Source organism: Carassius gibelio, chromosome A5 (assembly GCF_023724105.1).
Source record: "Carassius gibelio isolate Cgi1373 ecotype wild population from Czech Republic chromosome A5, carGib1.2-hapl.c, whole genome shotgun sequence".
NCBI classification, from domain to species: Eukaryota; Metazoa; Chordata; class Actinopteri; order Cypriniformes; family Cyprinidae; genus Carassius; species Carassius gibelio.
In genome coordinates, this window is record NC_068375.1 from 8,126,058 (window position 1) to 8,142,876 (window position 16,819).

General features: G+C 37.4%; 1 protein-coding gene and 1 long non-coding RNA gene across 4 annotated transcripts in view; both read left to right on the forward strand.

Moving 5' to 3' along the window:
• The first annotated feature begins 785 nt into the window (after window positions 1-785).
• On the forward strand, window positions 786-3,058 carry LOC127991390 (uncharacterized). Of its 3 annotated transcripts, none has more exons than XR_008164464.1 (5): window positions 786-1,273; window positions 2,054-2,086; window positions 2,169-2,238; window positions 2,372-2,470; window positions 2,900-3,058. It is a non-coding gene; the product is annotated as an uncharacterized LOC127991390 (long non-coding RNA). The 3 variants fall into 3 exon arrangements; XR_008164470.1 differs by lacking the exon at window positions 2,900-3,058 and adding an exon at window positions 2,624-2,700 and having other exon boundaries at window positions 787-1,273; XR_008164458.1 differs by lacking the exons at window positions 2,372-2,470; window positions 2,900-3,058 and having other exon boundaries at window positions 796-1,273; window positions 2,169-2,356.
• Window positions 3,059-12,708: 9,650 nt separating this feature from the next.
• The window catches only part of LOC127991411 (cationic amino acid transporter 2-like), a 28,250-nt gene continuing 24,139 nt past the window's right edge, over window positions 12,709-16,819 (forward strand). Inside the window, exons 1-3 of the mRNA XM_052591573.1 lie at window positions 12,709-12,740; window positions 13,764-13,825; window positions 14,125-14,495. Of these exons, the coding sequence (XP_052447533.1) occupies window positions 14,126-14,495 (370 nt within the window). The 5' untranslated portion in view covers window positions 12,709-12,740; window positions 13,764-13,825; window position 14,125. The remainder of the gene's footprint in view (window positions 12,741-13,763; window positions 13,826-14,124; window positions 14,496-16,819) is intronic.

Consider the following 16,819-nt stretch of genomic DNA (forward strand, 5'->3'; position numbering starts at 1 on the left):
TCTCTAATATTATTACCAAGAGGCAACATGAATTTTGAAAATAGAAGGGGACCTAGGACGGATCCTTGTGGCACTCCATATTTTACTGGTGATAAATGAGATGACGCCCCATTTAAATAAAGAAAATGGTAGCAATCGGACCGGTAGAATCTAAACCATCTTAGAGCCTGCCCTTGAATACCTGTATAGGTTTGTAATCGATCTATGAGTATGTCATGATCTATGGTGTTGAAGGCAGCACTAAGATCAAGTAAAACTAGAAATTAGATGCAGTCTTGATCTGATGCAAGAAGCAGGTCATTTGTAATTTTAACAAGTGCAGTTTCTGTGCTATGGTGGGGCCTGAAACCTGACTCAAATTCTTCATATAGATAATTTTTTTGCAGGAAGGAGCTCAATTGAGCAGACACAACTTTTTCAAAAATTTTAGACATAAATGGAAGATTTGAAATAGGCCTATAATTTGCGAGTTCACTAGGATCTAGTTTTGATTTCTTAATAAGAGGCTTAATAACCGCCAGCTTGAATGGTTTTGGGATGTGACCTAAGGATAACATCGATTTAATAATATTGAGAAGCGGTTCTTCGGCTACAGGTAACAACTCTTTCAGTAATTTAGTACACTGTAAGAAATTTCTGTAAATTTACAGCATATTAACAGCGTAAATATACAGTACTGAACTGTTTTCTAAAATTACGGTGTCTTACCGTAAATGCACACGTGATCGGTGGGAGAGGGGGAACCAAAGGCTAGCCGACACATGGAGGAGCATGGTTTCAGTCAAAGATTTATGGATTTCATCTCAAGTTGAGGCTCATTTACAGGTAAGCAGATCAAAGTCTGAATACATTTTTATCTTAAACTGCAGCGTTTTTTTAATGTGGGAACAATATTTTAATTTACCTTTGACAAATCTTGCCAAGACGGTGAACTAGCATGTATGCAATTTTTACAAATTTCTCCTGAAAGTTAAGTGTGTATGAGTGTGTTTGTGAAGGATTTGCATCGTTTTTTTTTCTTTCCTGGTGTAAAATCCTGTAAATGTTAAACTTGTAAATAGTTAAATATAAAATACTTGCGTTCGCTGATTATTTAATTGGATATGAATTGAACATATTTAGCAACTTTAGAAGATGAGCACGTGATCGGTGGGGGAGGGGAGCAACGGTTAGCGTCTGATACCAGAGAAAAGCATCATCAGTCTCTGTGAATAAAACGGATATTATCTCAAATATAATCTCGATTACAGATTGCAGATAACGAGGATATGAAGTAAGTATGTTTTCCTGATTTTCTGAAACACTTATTTGCACAATTATATTTACATTTTGCATTGGCGTCAACCCAGTGTAGTTTAAAATGGAGGATTTGTTTTATTTGCATTAATGTTGCTAAGTTAGGTGCGTATAAAGTTGGTAACTTATATATTATCCTTATATGTCGGGAAATCGAAAATAGGCCTGTAAACTTAATTTTACTTAGGAAGCATAAACTCATCGCCTTTTGCATGAGCACTTGACTGGATAGATGGAAAGAGTAGCGTTAACGTTATGGTGAGAAACGTTTGTTTTTTTCGGAGTGACACATTAGTCTTTCAATATAAGTCGTATCTAAAACTAGTTAGAGTGTAATCTAAATAACTTATTGTTAATAAAGTGGGCTTTGTATGTGAGCACATTTTAATTTTAATTTTGCACTGGATTTATTGGCACAAATCTCTATATCACAGAGGAAACGTTACTTCATTCACTTACATTCTAACTTGTTCCTCAGCCTCAAATACAGTTTTGTGTGTGTGTGAGAGAGAGAGAACGAGAGAGTGTGTGTGTGTGTGTGTGTGTGTGTGTGTGTGAGAGAGAGAGAGAGAGAGAGAGAGTGTGTGTGTGTGTGTGTGAGAGAGAGAGAGAGAGTTAGAGAGAGAGGAAGAGGAGAGAGCAGTAGACAGAATATTTTTAAGTGTTTTTAATGAAAAGTTGGAGGATGTCCCTGGATGAGAACAAAGATATGGTACACCTGCTTGTCAAGATTCTAACGTTAATGTCCCACTTCCAGGAACACGAAGATGGACTGGATTCGCATGCAGATGTAAGTATTTTATTTTCTTCTTTCCACTTCACCACATTATATTATGTAATATTATTATTTGTGTATTGTGTGTTCTCTACAGGTTGCAGCATCTGCATCTGATGTTGAGAAGACACTCAATCTACCTGCCAATCCTCATCTGATTTTGCTGGGTTAGTGTGTCATTGCACATGATGAAGAAGAAACATTTACTGATGGCTGAGATATAAAATTGTTAACATTGCTGTTGTGCACAATTGTTAAAATTGCTTCTTCTTTTTTTTCTTTTTTTTTTAGAGTGTCCAGTCAACATTTTTGACTGCAGTTGCAAGTGTTTGCTGTGCACTACATCTTCAATCTGCAGTATCAAGAGGAGGCCTGTTGCACGTTAGAGTTTTTTCAAAGGTAAGTGTTTTCCTTTTTGCGTATGTTTTAATCACTCTCTTAGAATCTGTGGTAACACTTTATAATAAGTATACAGTAGTAAAGTAATAAATTATTTGCAAACTAGTTACCTCAACCTTTCTCCTGTGTTCTACTTGTGTTCTTCCATTTCAGTTTTTTCAGTTCATCATCTGAAACACTGTCAAATGTGGTTTTATTCGCATGCCAGACACGGAGAAAATAGGAGAAAGGCATGTAGATCCACATTAAATCGAAACGAGTCAGAATATATATATAGATCGTTTGCAAATGATTTATAAGTGCTTTATTACTTTATACTTATTATAAAGTTTTACAAAATTAATCTAAATTCTAAACCAAATTAATTAATCAGAATTTTGAAAAATGGTTATTATACACTTCGGTAATGTGTAATGCAACTTTCCTTAGATGATTCTATGGAATAAACCCAGAAAGAGGCTCAAAGACCTGCCGAGGCAAGGTAGTCTCCGAGAAGACGGGGAAGGTGGTGAATAAGAAGTCCACTACAGTCAATCCAAAGGTTGCCACTCTACAAAAAAATCGAATGGACTTCAAATGGGACTTCATCTAGGCAAGTGAAGTTACACATACATTTTCATTAAATACAGTTCTTAATACAACTTATTTCACAGTTTACACACAGAATATTTCTCACATTTAAACTTGTTTAACAAAAAAAAAAATCAACATTTAAAAGTAGTCAGTTGAAAAAGACTGGTGTGACTCATTTTGGCTACTAACGTTGCGTCCCTGTAGTTTGCATTGCATAAAATAAAATAATTTACAGCAAAGAAACGGTTTTATAAATAAAATCCACAAACCTATATTTGACCCAAAAAAAAGTCGTCAGTGGCACTGAGAACTACCCTGAAGAGGATACAGTCCGCACTCATTACAACCCCTATGTTGTTGCGACTGTTCAGTCCCAGGTTACACAAAAACTATCCAAACACACAAAAAAATTTCGAGGTTGAAATAATATAATGATTTTATTAAAACCATGATTTTTTTTATTTTTTATTTTTTTTTGAGTACATGCACACTATTAATCAGTTTAGTTGGTCCACCTCTCCGTCCTCTAACCGGTCACCCCACTTTATTCCGGGACCTAGCAATTTACAAATTAAGTACTGGTCATACTAATAGTGTGGAAACAATGAGAAAAAAAAGAGAAAAGAAGCATTTCCCATTTCTATGAATTATAAAAAATTGTATGCAAGCGCTCAACTTTGAAAAAAATTAAATAAGATTTACTTTGCGAAAAGTATATTATAAGTAAATTTGACTGTTCTAATATAAAGTGCAACTCACCTGTCATTCTCAGGTAAAATCTGCTTAATATTTAACTTAACACTCATGAAGAAATTAAGTAAATATGTTTTATAATTTTTTTTTGTTTTGTTTTAACTTTTTCAAATTACATCTTAATGGTTAAAATACATTTTAGAAATATGTTTTATTCTCAGTTACAATTAAAACATGGAATAACAATTGTGTAATTATTCCTTAAACATCATTTTTAATGATTATTATTATTTTTATTACTATAATTCTTATTTGTATTATTATATTACTTTGAAAATGACATATTCTACTGTACAAAAGTGATATATTTCCGTCACAATCACATCACATTAGACCGAACCTTTATTTTGAAGGATTGATGTGAAGACGCTTGATTTTTTTTTTTTTTGTGTATGTGGGATAGAGCTGCAACTATTAATTATCTTTTCTGTAAACTAATGTGACGTGTGGGCGGAGCTAAAGAATCAGTAGGCTTTTGCATTGAGAGCGTTTGGAAGTTGTGACATTAGCATGAGGAAAAAAAACCATCATCCAAAACAAACCATGGTTAACAGTCAGATTCAGCCGTTTATTTATGATCCAGAATCAGATCCTGAGGCTGAAACTGAACGAAAGCAGCAGCAGCAACGACTCGCTCCGAGCGGGGCTCGAACCCGGGTCTCCGATGGGAGGCGGACGCACTAACAAGAAGGCAGAGATATTTTAAGCAGTTTTACTCACCGCCTGCGGTTCCAACACACGATTGTGACCCTTTTTCGTTGGGATTGCATCATCCTTAAGAAATAAACGATACGCAAATCCGGCGTCAAACTGGGCCTTGTTTGTAAAACAAGCATCTTCAAAATGCAGGGAACAAACAAAAACACTTGCACAACTCCGTTGATGCTCTGTAAAAATAAACTCCATCCACTGGTCCCTTAATGCTGTTTTTTTTGGTAATCTGTGCAGCGTTGTCTTGCCCTGGCAACCAAAAACACACTTCTTTTGTGACTTCTCGCAACGCTCTCGCTCTGATCAGTGAAGTCTGTTGTGCTCTCAGTGCTCTGCTATACGGGAGCGCACTCTTCCGGCAGAAGTGCCTCAGGACCCATATAAGGAAATTCCGCTCCATCTAACGTCACACAGAGCCATACTCGAAAAAAACTTTCCGAAACTTGTGACAAATCGGAAGGAGTATTTTTGGAACTTTGTCGATGTTTAGCATGGGAATCCAACTCTTTAACAGTGTAAAAAACTCAGTATGCATGAAATAGCATTTCACCCCCCCCCCCCCCCCCCTTTAATCTAGTGTTCCTTTTTTTGATTAACTAATTAATCCTTTGGATAACTTTACAAAAATTATAAGTACAACTTCTAACATAATATTGCAACTTTTATTAATTAATACACTAATCCACATCGCGATTTCAGTTAGTGTACAACACTATTTTATTGTATTCATCACAAATGTGACAAATTCTGTGACAATCCACATTATTTGCCTAATTCCGTTTTCATGATTTGATTCTGTGATTGCCTCCATGTTTTTCACATCGTGGAAATCGTAGGGTCCTAAGTTTCTGAAATGTTTTATATTATTATACAGTATACATGTTTTTTGTTACGTTCTATTAAAATTCTGCTGATGTTATTTTAACTTAAAAAGTATTTTTCTCAATGTTTATGTTTCAGACTACACCCCTCCCTGGCTACACTTGCATCAGAGTTGGTGACAGTTTTATGCTTCTGAAACGTTCTTGGACTGTTCTACAAATCCTTGCCAGGTTTTGACTTATTACACCAAAATAAGATTCTTGTTCAGAAGTTGTTTGCCATTTCTTAAAGGCTGTTTTTAGGGGAACGTACACTCCAAGCCCATGCCCATGCATTGTCATACTCATAGCACAAAGCTAGACCTAAAACGGCTGCTTGTTTTGTGTTTTATATGGTCAACTTAAATTAGTTTAAATATGTCCACAGACTTCTGCAGGGTTCATTTTGCACATTGTCTGTTTTGTAAATTGGTTAATTTTCTTCTCTCTTCATCTCATCTTTCTCTAACACATACAAAGACTGATTCTTCCATTTTGATTGCTTTTTTTTTTTTTTTTGAGAAAGCATTTGAATTATTGGTTGGGCACTTAAATAAATAGTGTTCTATAAGAAATACCCCCTTGGTCCTCTCTTTTCTGTCTATTTGCTGCCACTTTTTAGTATAAATGAAATGCCAGTTTGTGAATTTGTTAAAATACAGGTATTTTTAATAAAGTTAATGGTTGGCAAAATTGCCAGTTCTACGGTTTAGAAAAAAAAAAAAAACTAGAATACAGTAATGATCCTGAAAAATTACGGTACACCGCTGGAAACCCTGCTGCCAGTATATTACTGTTAATTTACAAAAAAAGCTGTAATTCAGAAAACTGTAAAATAACGGTACACAGCTGGAAACCCTGCTGCCAGTATATTACTGTTAATTTACAGAAAAGCTGTAATTCTGGAAACTGTAAAATAACGGTACACAGCTGGAAACCCTGCTGCCAGTATATTACCGTTAATTTACAAAAAAGCCGTAATTCAGAAAACGGTAATAAAACTGTAAAATTACGGTACACTGCTGGAAACCCTGCTGCCAGTATACTACCGTTAATTTACAGGACAATTTTTTACAGTGTAGGTACAGGATCTAACAAACATGTTGTTGTTTTAGATACAGTGATAAGTTTATTTAGCTCTTCCTGTTCTATAGTTGTAAAGCACTGCTTATCTTTGGGTGCGATGGATGAAACTGAAGTGTTAGACGCTGTAGAATCTACATTCGCTATTGTATTTCTAATGTTATTTTATCAGTGAAGAAATTCATAAAGTCATTACTATTAAACGTTGATGGAATATTTGAGTCAGGTGGCATCTGGTTATTTGTTAATTTAGCCACTGTGCTAAATAAAAACCTTGGATTGTTTTGGTTATTTTCTATGAGTTTGTGTATATGCTCTGCCCTAGCAGTTTTTAGAACCTGTCTATAGCTGGACATACTTTTTTTCCATGCGATTCTAAAAACGTCCAAGTTATTTTTTCTCCATTTGCGTTCAAGGCTACGAATTTCTTTCTCGAGAGTGTGAGTATTACTGTTATACCATGGCACAGTAAATTTTTTAATTTGATGGGACAGCTTCTAATGTATTAGAGAAAATAGTGCCCATGTTGCCAGTCATTTCATCTAGTTTATGTGTATGTATGGGTACAAATAGCAGTTGAGATAGATCAGGCAGGTAATTTCCAAATCTGTCTTTGGTAGCTGGAACAATAGTTCTGCCCAGACGGTAACGCTGAGACATATAGTTAATATCAGTGATACAGAACGTAATATGCACGGTACAAAGAAATGGTCATGTCAAGTCAAGTTAAGTCAAGTCTGCTTTATTGTCAATTCTACCACATGTCCAGTACATACATACAGAGAATCTAAATTGCGTTACTCTCAGACCCCCGGTGCATACAGATAACATTAACATTAAAGCCTAAAAATCTAGATCAAATATAAAATGTAGATACAACTATACAATAAGGGCATGTAAAAAAAGACATATAATAAAATTAAAAATAAAGTTAAATGAAGCAGTGCAAGGCAAATGGCAGATAGAGTGCAAATCAGTGAAGTGAACAACAGTGCATACAAAAGTATTTTTAGTTAAAAAAAGCTTATTTAGTCTGATTAACGTGACAAAGGGCTCAAGAGCAGTTATTTTAACTTATGAAGTAATAGAATGACGTCAGTTCCATGCTGAATGAGGTAGTGAGCAGAACAATGCTGCACAAAGTGACTGGTGCATGTCATCCTATATGAGTGGGGTGGAAGGATCTGGGGATGTGGTATCTGGGGTGGGGGGGGGGGGGGGGGTTCATAGTTCAGTGGTGCCTGGGGAAGAAGAGGGGAGGGGGGGCAGGTTCGTGAGGGAGTTCAGCTTCCTGACAGCCTGGTGGATGAAGCTGTCCTTCAGTCTGCTGGTCCTGGCCTGGAGACTCCGCAGTCTCCTCCCTGATGGCAGCAGGCTGAAGAAGCTGTGTGACCGGTGGGTGGGATCACCTGCGATGCAGAGGGCTTTGCGAGTGAGACAGGTTCCGTAAATGTGCTGGAGGGAGGGGAGTGAGACACCAATGATCTTCTCAGCTGCTCTCAATATGCGTTGCAGAGTCTTTCGACAGGACGCGTTGCAGGCGCCATCCCACACAGTGATGCAGCTCGACAGGATGCTCTCGATGGTGCCTCTGTAGAAGGTGTACATGATGGGGGGTGGGGCTCTGGCTCTCCTCAGTTTGCAGAGGAAGTAGAGACGCTGATTTGATTTCTTGGCCAGTGCTGCTGTGTTTTCAGTCCAGGAGAGGTCCTCTGTGATGTGCACACCCAGGAACTTGGTGCTGCTCACTCTCTCCAAAGTCACACCGTTGATGGTCAGAGGAACGTGCTGAGTGTGTGCTCTCCTGAAGTCAACAACAATCTCCTTCGTCTTCTCCACGTTCAGAGAGAGATTGTTGTGACTGCACCACTCGGCCAGGCGGCTCACCTCGCTCCTGTAGCTGGTCTCATCTCTGTTGCTTATGAGACCCACCAGAGTTGTGTCATCTGCAAACTTAATGAAGAGGTTGGAGCTGTGTGACGGTGTGCAGTCATGGGTCAGCAGAGTGAAGAGGAGGGGGCTCTGCTGAATACCGAACTGAAGTCTATGAACAGCATTCTGACGTATGAGTCCTTTTAGTCCAGATGTGTGAGTGCTGAGTGGAGGGTAGCGGAGATGGCATCATCAGTCGACCGATTGGACTGATATGCAAACTGGAAGGGGTCCAGGGAGGGTGCGAGGGCAGACTTGATTTGGTGCATGAGTAGCCGTTCAAAACACTTCATGAGGATGGGAGTAAGTGCAACAGGACAGTAGTCATTGAAGCAGGATGGAGATGGCTTCTTCGGGACTGGGATGATGGTGGTAGTTTTAAAGCATGTGGGAACAACAGCCTGACTCAGTAAGATGTTGAAAATATCTGTGAAGACATCAGTGAGTTCTGCTGCACAGTCTCTCAGTACACGCCCAGGGATGTTGTCAGGACCCGGAGCTTTGCGTGTATTGATCCTGCTGAAGGATCTCTTCACGCTGTCTGAGGTCAGTGTCATCACCTGGTCGCCGGGAGGAGGTGGAGTCTTCTGTGCAGTGGTGCTGTCTTGTTGCTCAAAGCGAGCTCGTTCAACAGAGAGATGTTGTTGTCACAGGTCCATGGTGGGGGCTTATGGTCATTAATGGTCTGTATCCACGGCCACACGCTCTGAGTGTCTTTGCTGTCACTGAATTGATGGGCTATCCTCCTGTAGTGCTGTCTTTTAGCCTCTCTGATGCCACGGGACAGGTTGGCCCTGGCTGTTCTCAGGCCCACCTCATCTCCAGCTCTGAAGGCAGCGTTCTGCATCTTCAGGAGTCTGTAGACCTCCCCTGTCATCCATGGCTTCTGGTTGGCCCGGACAGTGATGGTTTTTGTGACTGTTACATCATCAATACACTTGTTGATGTAGGCAGTAACAGTCTCTGAGTACTCCTGGAGGTCAGTGGTGTTATTGCATGTGGCAGCCTGCTTAAACATGTCCCAGTCAGTTGTGTTGAAGCAGTCTTGAAGAACCTCTGATGATCCTTCTGGCCACACTTGAATCTGTTTTTGAACAGGTTTGGTGACTTTAATGAGCGGTCTGTATGCAGGTATTAGCATGACATCATCACTTTGAGGTACGATATCTATATCAGTAAGATTGATTCCATGCGATATAATTAAATCTAGCGTATTATTAAAATGATGAGTGGGCCCGGTGATATTTTGCTTGACTACAAAAGAGTTTATTAGGTCATTAAATGCAAGTACTAATGCATCATTTGTATTATCAACATGAATATTAAAATCTCTGACAATTAGCGCTTTATCAACTGTAACCAATAGGTCTGAGAGGAATTCTGTATACGGCCCTGGTGGTCTATACACAGTAGCCAGAGCAAGAGATACAATAGATTTATTTTGCATATCTAACATTAAGCAGAAGTATTTTGAATGAGTTAAACCTGTATCCTGTTTTCTCGGTAACATTGAGAATATCACTATATATTGTTACAACATCTCCCCCACGACCAGTCCGACGGGGCTCATGCTTATAACAGTAGTTTGGTGAATTAGACTTATTTAGACCAACCCCAAGCTTGCATTCTCTTCTGTTACACACTCAAAAGCTTCTACATTTTCTTCTCAACAAGAGTACATACTTTAGGGCATATTATATAAGTAGATGAATTGGGAGATTTAGAGACAAGTTCATTCTATTCAGAATAAACAGAATGTTTAAATACTCATCAGTGTTAATACATTTAAACTAATTTGTATGATTTTCCCATGCTCAATACAATAAAGTTTATATAGGCTGTATATATAAAAACCCTTGTTTGCTCATTGAGTTGTCAGTCGTTGACTTTGCTATACAAAGCTGCTGTGTTTCCATTTACCTTTTGGATTACTTTGAATTCTTGGATTAACTTTTTTTGTTATTAATACGACCTGATGCATAGATCCTCCATAACAGAGCACAAGTATGTATCTAGCAGCAGTTCAGCTCGTTCTCCTTAAATAAGGTGAACATGTGAGGACCAGCTACTTTCCTGATTACTCCCTCATATCCATTTTTAATGCATGCTTTAATATAGGATCTTGCTGCCTGTCGATGGTTCTTGTGGGATGTTGTGCCAATTTTTAGATCTGGCCCTCCAGCTATAAGTGAATTCTTATTCAATGTGAACAAGAGGATCACGACCACCCTGTGGCCCTTAGACCCTCCAAGAAAATCAATCTGATTTTGAAATGGCTTTTTTCTTTCATAATGGAGAAGAAAGGAAAACAAAAGTATGCAACAAATAAAAGCAACAAGCAAATAACAATTGCACAAATTGTTTTGATTTCAGATCAGTAAGTATTTTTTTTTTCATGTTGACATACACACAATTTCAGGTGTTGTTTCATTAATATATATATATATATATATATATATATTCTTCTAAATAAGAATGTAAGTATTTGGATGACTCAAAGCATTAGAAGATCCATCATTGCAGATTATTAAAGAAACATTAATGATTAGTCGTTTAACTTTGCATTCCAGTTGGCATATTAGACCTTTGGTCATTTTCTGAAGGGTTTTCGCTTTACTTTGCTTCCTTCAGCAAAAAATATTTTTACACATGATCCCCTCACCTTTCAGTGATTCTGAGAGTCACTCCAACCGTCTGCTAACAACAACATGTATTTATGCACATTTTCTTAAAAGAAGAGAAAAAAAACACTTTTACAGTCATTCTCAGCAAACAATTTTGACAAAGTCAATTTGATCACACCTGTGTTGAGTGTTTTTTTAAGTTGTAGTAAAAATGATTATCCTATACCCTTGCCTTGTTGAACAAGAATGTGACTCTGATACATATAAATACTGTTTCCTTATATGTTTTGAATTTGGTAGTGCAAAATCACCACTAGTGGCCAGTGCTACTTCATTTTAATAATAAGTGCCCACCTTTTCGGAGGCTCCTGCGAAACACACAGTTTTGTCCAATAGCTATGTTATTTTAGATAGTGTATAATACCTTTACTATGTGAGACCACACACATTATGCAAGCATTGTTTGGTAAGACACAAAACTTCATTTTGGTGGTTTTGGTGGTTAAGAAATGTACAAACTAGTCAATTATTACTTGAAACAGGAGCTACTCAATATTAACGACTTTTTAAGCCATATGAAATTGTGAGTCAAAATTCACTGATATTAACTCAAGTCAAATGCATTGCATTGTGGGAGAGAAAACCCTGCACAGGATCCTCTAGTTACTGTGCACTACATGCTGCAGAGTGTTATTCTGCTATTCAGGATATAGCCATGGACTTCAGCCGCTGTAATAATAAGAGTCAGCAAGAAATAACAGATTTTGCCCCTTATATTTTTTAAGCAGCCATAGTATCAGATTTGAACATCAGTATTTCTATGAGTCATCTTTATTTCACTAATTTACTTCTTTCCATGCTTTATAATACTATATATATTTTTTACAAATATATGTTAGAGAAAATAATATGTTTAAATAATATAGAGTATAACAGAGGATCCAAATTCTTGACTGGGTATTTGAATATATTTGAATGTGCATATTAACCCCTTACAACTGTGGTTGTTATTGTTTGAGATGGATTATTAAATCTAACTTCCAAAGTGCAGACTCTGTTGACCCTTATGTTGGTCTGTGCTCTACGCTTTTTATGCAATATGTGTTTATTTTTTTGTTTTCTTTTCTGTACATAAGTGTTGTTACAGACACAGAATGTGTTTGTATCAGTTTTGTGTGTGTTTCAAGAAAATGTCATAAAAATAATATTACATGAAAAAAATAATAATAATATAGAAAGTCTTTGTAATCGTGAGTGCTGTTTGGGAGGTTAGGAGATGAGATGGACATAAACATTTGGTCAAGCCGTTTTCTCCTATAAGCTGAAGTTTGTCTTTTACCTTGAGGTGTAAGACAAGTTATTACTGGAAATATTAAGCAAGCACCATGTTGATTCTGAGTACTGTATACACGGGGTCAAAATTCAACAACATTGTACGTTTTATTTTTTAATTGTTAATGTTTTTGATTTTGCACTCCACAAGACAGAGCTCTTTTGATAAATACCTTGTGCGTGTCAGCCTTACAACTGCAAAATTCTTATAAACTAGTGCCTATCTCTTCTCCGGAAATCACACATTTTTTCTAAATATATATATGTACTCCGTAAAAAACGGCACACTGGCGTTTTGGACACGTGAGAATTTACAGGAGGGGCTCTCTTATAAAGTCTGTGCTCAGGAACTCTTGGACCATAACCACACCTTCACACACAGCCTGGATTCTGAGCCTGCAGGTAAGTTACCTAATTATTCACTTTAAGAAGATACTGTGATTAATATGAAGACAATGTTGCTTATTTGAATATTTGGCAAGGGCTCATTCAGTATTTTGTGCTTCACAATCACATGACAGCAGTTTTTTTAAATTGTATAATTTCTGCATAATGACATATAAAAAATAAAATTGATTAACAAATACCCTTTAGATATTAATAAAAAAAATGTTCAATCAACTAATTCCCATTAGGAAGCATGTGTATTAGTGTCTTTGAGAGAACAACAAAAGAGCAAGATAATGAGCTTTTGCCAGTTATTCTGAGCATACCAGTAAATGGTGAAGATAAGTAATATGACTTTTGAACATTTTAGTGGACTGAATATTATTAAATTAATTTATTTATATGTCTATCAAGAGTTAAAATATAGTTAGCTGTTTTCAGCCAAGATCTATGCATAAAAAAAAAAAAATATTACTATGTTTCAAATCTTTTTATTTTCCTTGTATTTTTCCCCTCAACTGCTCTCCATTTATTTAAATTTATCATTATTAATATTATATTTTACTTTTTCTTTCTTGTTTTTATTTTTAGGGTTTATGCTTTATTCTAAATAGTTTATGATCTATTCTTCTTTGTCTTCTTACCCTCTGATAATGTATTTGTATCACACATTTCATATTTCTGAGTGTTTTAGGCATAATTGATAAAATAAGAAATAGACAGATTATTTTTAAACATTTGAAATAATCTAAAATTGACTAAGGAAAATGAATGGTTAAAAATTATCTTAAAAAAAGGGTTTAAGAGAATGAAAAAAGACACTAAATTAATACAAAAATGTACATTTTAATAAAACAGTGAAGAACAAATGCATATTAAATTTTACATCCCTTTTAGTTTTTCCCTCATTCTTTCTTTTTATTACCATAGCTGTTATTTTTTTGTTTTTTATGTTGTTTTTTTTATTTCCTTATAAATGAGCTGAATTTGATATACAAATGGTTGTATACAAATAAAATGTATTTGTATTATCTTCAGATAACAGAAGCACTGTGTAAGTTTAAGTCTTCCGTAGCAGCACACAGAATATTTAAGTCAAGGTATGTTTATTTGTATTACACATTTCCCACACAGGGTAATTCTGACTGCTTCAAATAAACATAATGAAGAAAAGAAGAAATAAGCTGATCATGTTTAAACATAAAAATCACTTAAAATGGACTAAAGAAACATAACTGATATTTTTTGAAAAATGGCCTAATAAAAACAAAGACTTGCATTGAAAATATAAAGAAAAAACAAAAGCTTGAAGTGCAATACAAATGTTTCTATTGAATACATCTATTATTATCATGACATACTGTATGTGACATATAATCACCAATATTATTTGTCTCAGGATGTCCTCTGACAAGGTGCTGTCCTTTTTGAAGAGCCTATCGAGGCGAAAGCCAGTGGAGCCTGATGGTGAAGAATCCAACTTTAAGCGTTGCTTGACCACACTAGACCTAGTGGCCCTTGGGGTGGGAAGTACACTGGGTGCTGGGGTCTATGTCCTTTCCGGTGAGGTTGCAAGAACAGTAGCTGGTCCCAGTATCATTGTGTCATTCTTCATTGCGGCAGTGGCATCTGTGTTTGCGGGCTTGTGCTATGCAGAGTTTGGTGCACGAGTGCCCAAAACTGGCTCTGCCTACCTGTACAGCTACGTCACTGTCGGAGAGGTGTGGGCTTTCATCACCGGCTGGAACTTACTGTTGTCATACATCATAGGCAAGAACAAACATCATATACCCAGCACTGACAATACATTCAAACAAATATGCTTTATTTGAGCTGGCTGCTGTTGCTCATTAATGCTGGCAACGCCCATTACCTTAACATTTAAAGAAGCAATTGAGACCAAAAATTTAATTTTCTTACACTCATGTCAGATATTGATGACTTTAATTCTTCCATGAAACATAAAAGGAGAATGAATTAGATGAATGTTTTTTTTTTTTTTTTTTTGCATACAAAAAAATTAAATGCCAAACTATAAAATAACAAAGACACAAAAATCATATGAACAACTTTTATTGTGCTTGTTTGCCCTTTTAAAAAAAAATTAAATAACATATATGCAAATGTAATGCTACACAACATATTTATTATATTAATCTGACTTCAGAAGTGGACATTCAACTGAGACTGCCTTGCTCTCAGTTGTTGAAGCCCTAAGACTGGCAAGAGCAGAATCCAAATCTTCAGTACTTATTTAGCTTATTCTGTCCGCTGCTTTTGACACGGTTAACCACCAGATCCTCCTATCGACCAGTGGTTTGAGTCTTACGTTTTCAGATCCTTCAAAGTATCTTGGAGAGGTGAGGTGTCCAAATCACAACATCTAACTGGGGTGCCTCAGGGCTCAGTTCTTGGACCACTTCTCTTCTCTGTCTACATGGCATCATTAGGTTCTGTCATTCAGAAACATGGCTTTTCATACCACTGCTATGCTGATGACACTCCACTCTACCTCTCATTCCATCCTGATGATCCGACGGTGGCTATTCGCATCTCAGCTTGTCTAACTGACATTTCTTGCTGGATACAACCTTGTCAACCTTGCCAATACAGAACTGCTTGTGGTTCCAGCAAACCCATCCTTTCATCACAATTTTACCATCACATTAGGCACATCAGCCATAACTCCTTCAAAAACAGGCAGAAACCTTGGAGTTATGATTGATGATCAGCTGATTTTCTTAGACCACGTTGCTAAAATTGCATCAAGAGGATCAAGCCCTTTCTTTCAGAACATGCTGCACAACTCCTTGTTCAAGCTCTTGTTCTGTCCAGGCTGGACTATTGGAATGCTCTCTTGGCAGGTCTTTTAGAAAATGATTTTGACACACATAGGCTATTACATATATTTTGGATTTTAATTTCATATTTTGAGGCCTAATCAACACAGGTTCGGAAGTTACGTTGTAAACGTCAGGCAGGCAGGTTTGGTCGCCGAGTAAAGAGGTTTCCCGCTCGTTCCATGCAGAATACATCCATCTTTGGCAGCAGCTGACTAGTAAATTTACATAGTTTAATGACAGAAACGAGGAGAAAATATGTCACAGAAACGAATTCTCGTGAAGAAATACCGCAACCATGACAAGGGAGTCTGTCCGCCTGCCTCTGCCTGCAGTTGAACCGGCAGGCCCAGCCCCAGCACCCGCAACCCAACCTAGCGTGATTGGATTAGACGAGCCCTTCCAGCCAACATCCAGTTTCAAATTTCCCGCACGGCATTGTGGTAATGAAACGTTCTCACTTTCTGTGGCACCGGCTTGGTTTGCTGGATGGCAGTGTCTGCATTATGTGGAAGAGACTGATCATATTTTGTGTTTTGTTTGCTTGAAAGCAGTCAAAAAAAGTCATACCTAGAGACAAATTTAAGAAAGACAACCCTTTCCTGAATGTCATCTTTTCAAAATTTAACGAGCATGAGAGATCAGAGTTCCACAGCGAGTCAATACAAAAGTTGGCCGCTTTGGATGATGTCCCCATCGATGCTCGCTTATCCAGCGCTCATGCCAGAAAGCAGGCTACTGCCCGACACTGTTTGGAGCTTCTCTTCAGGACCATCCGATTCCTTGGCATTAAGGGAATTGCCTTCAGGGGCGACACAGCACGCGAAGGAATACTGTATGATTTGATGCTGGAGCGCATCTATGATCTCCCTGAAGAAAGAAAGAGACAACTGGATGTCGGACACTATACAAAATGAAATAATTGAAAAGTTTGCTCATGTAATCCAGAGGGAAATTGTTGCCCGCTTATCGCACTGCCGATTTTATGGCCTCACAGCTGACGGTACAACTGACATTAGCACCACTGAGCAGTTCTCTTGCTGTCTAAAATATGTTGACAGCAGCTTGGAGCCTCACACAGTTTTTTTTGGGATTTTATAACGCCCGGGACAGCATTGGAGAAACTCTTTTCAGTTACATTAAGGATATTTTTTTAAGACTAAATATCCCCATTGAACGCATCGCAGGATTTTGTTTTGATGGAGCAGCTAATATGTCAAGGAGTTTTTCAGGCATGTAGGCTCGCCTTAAAGA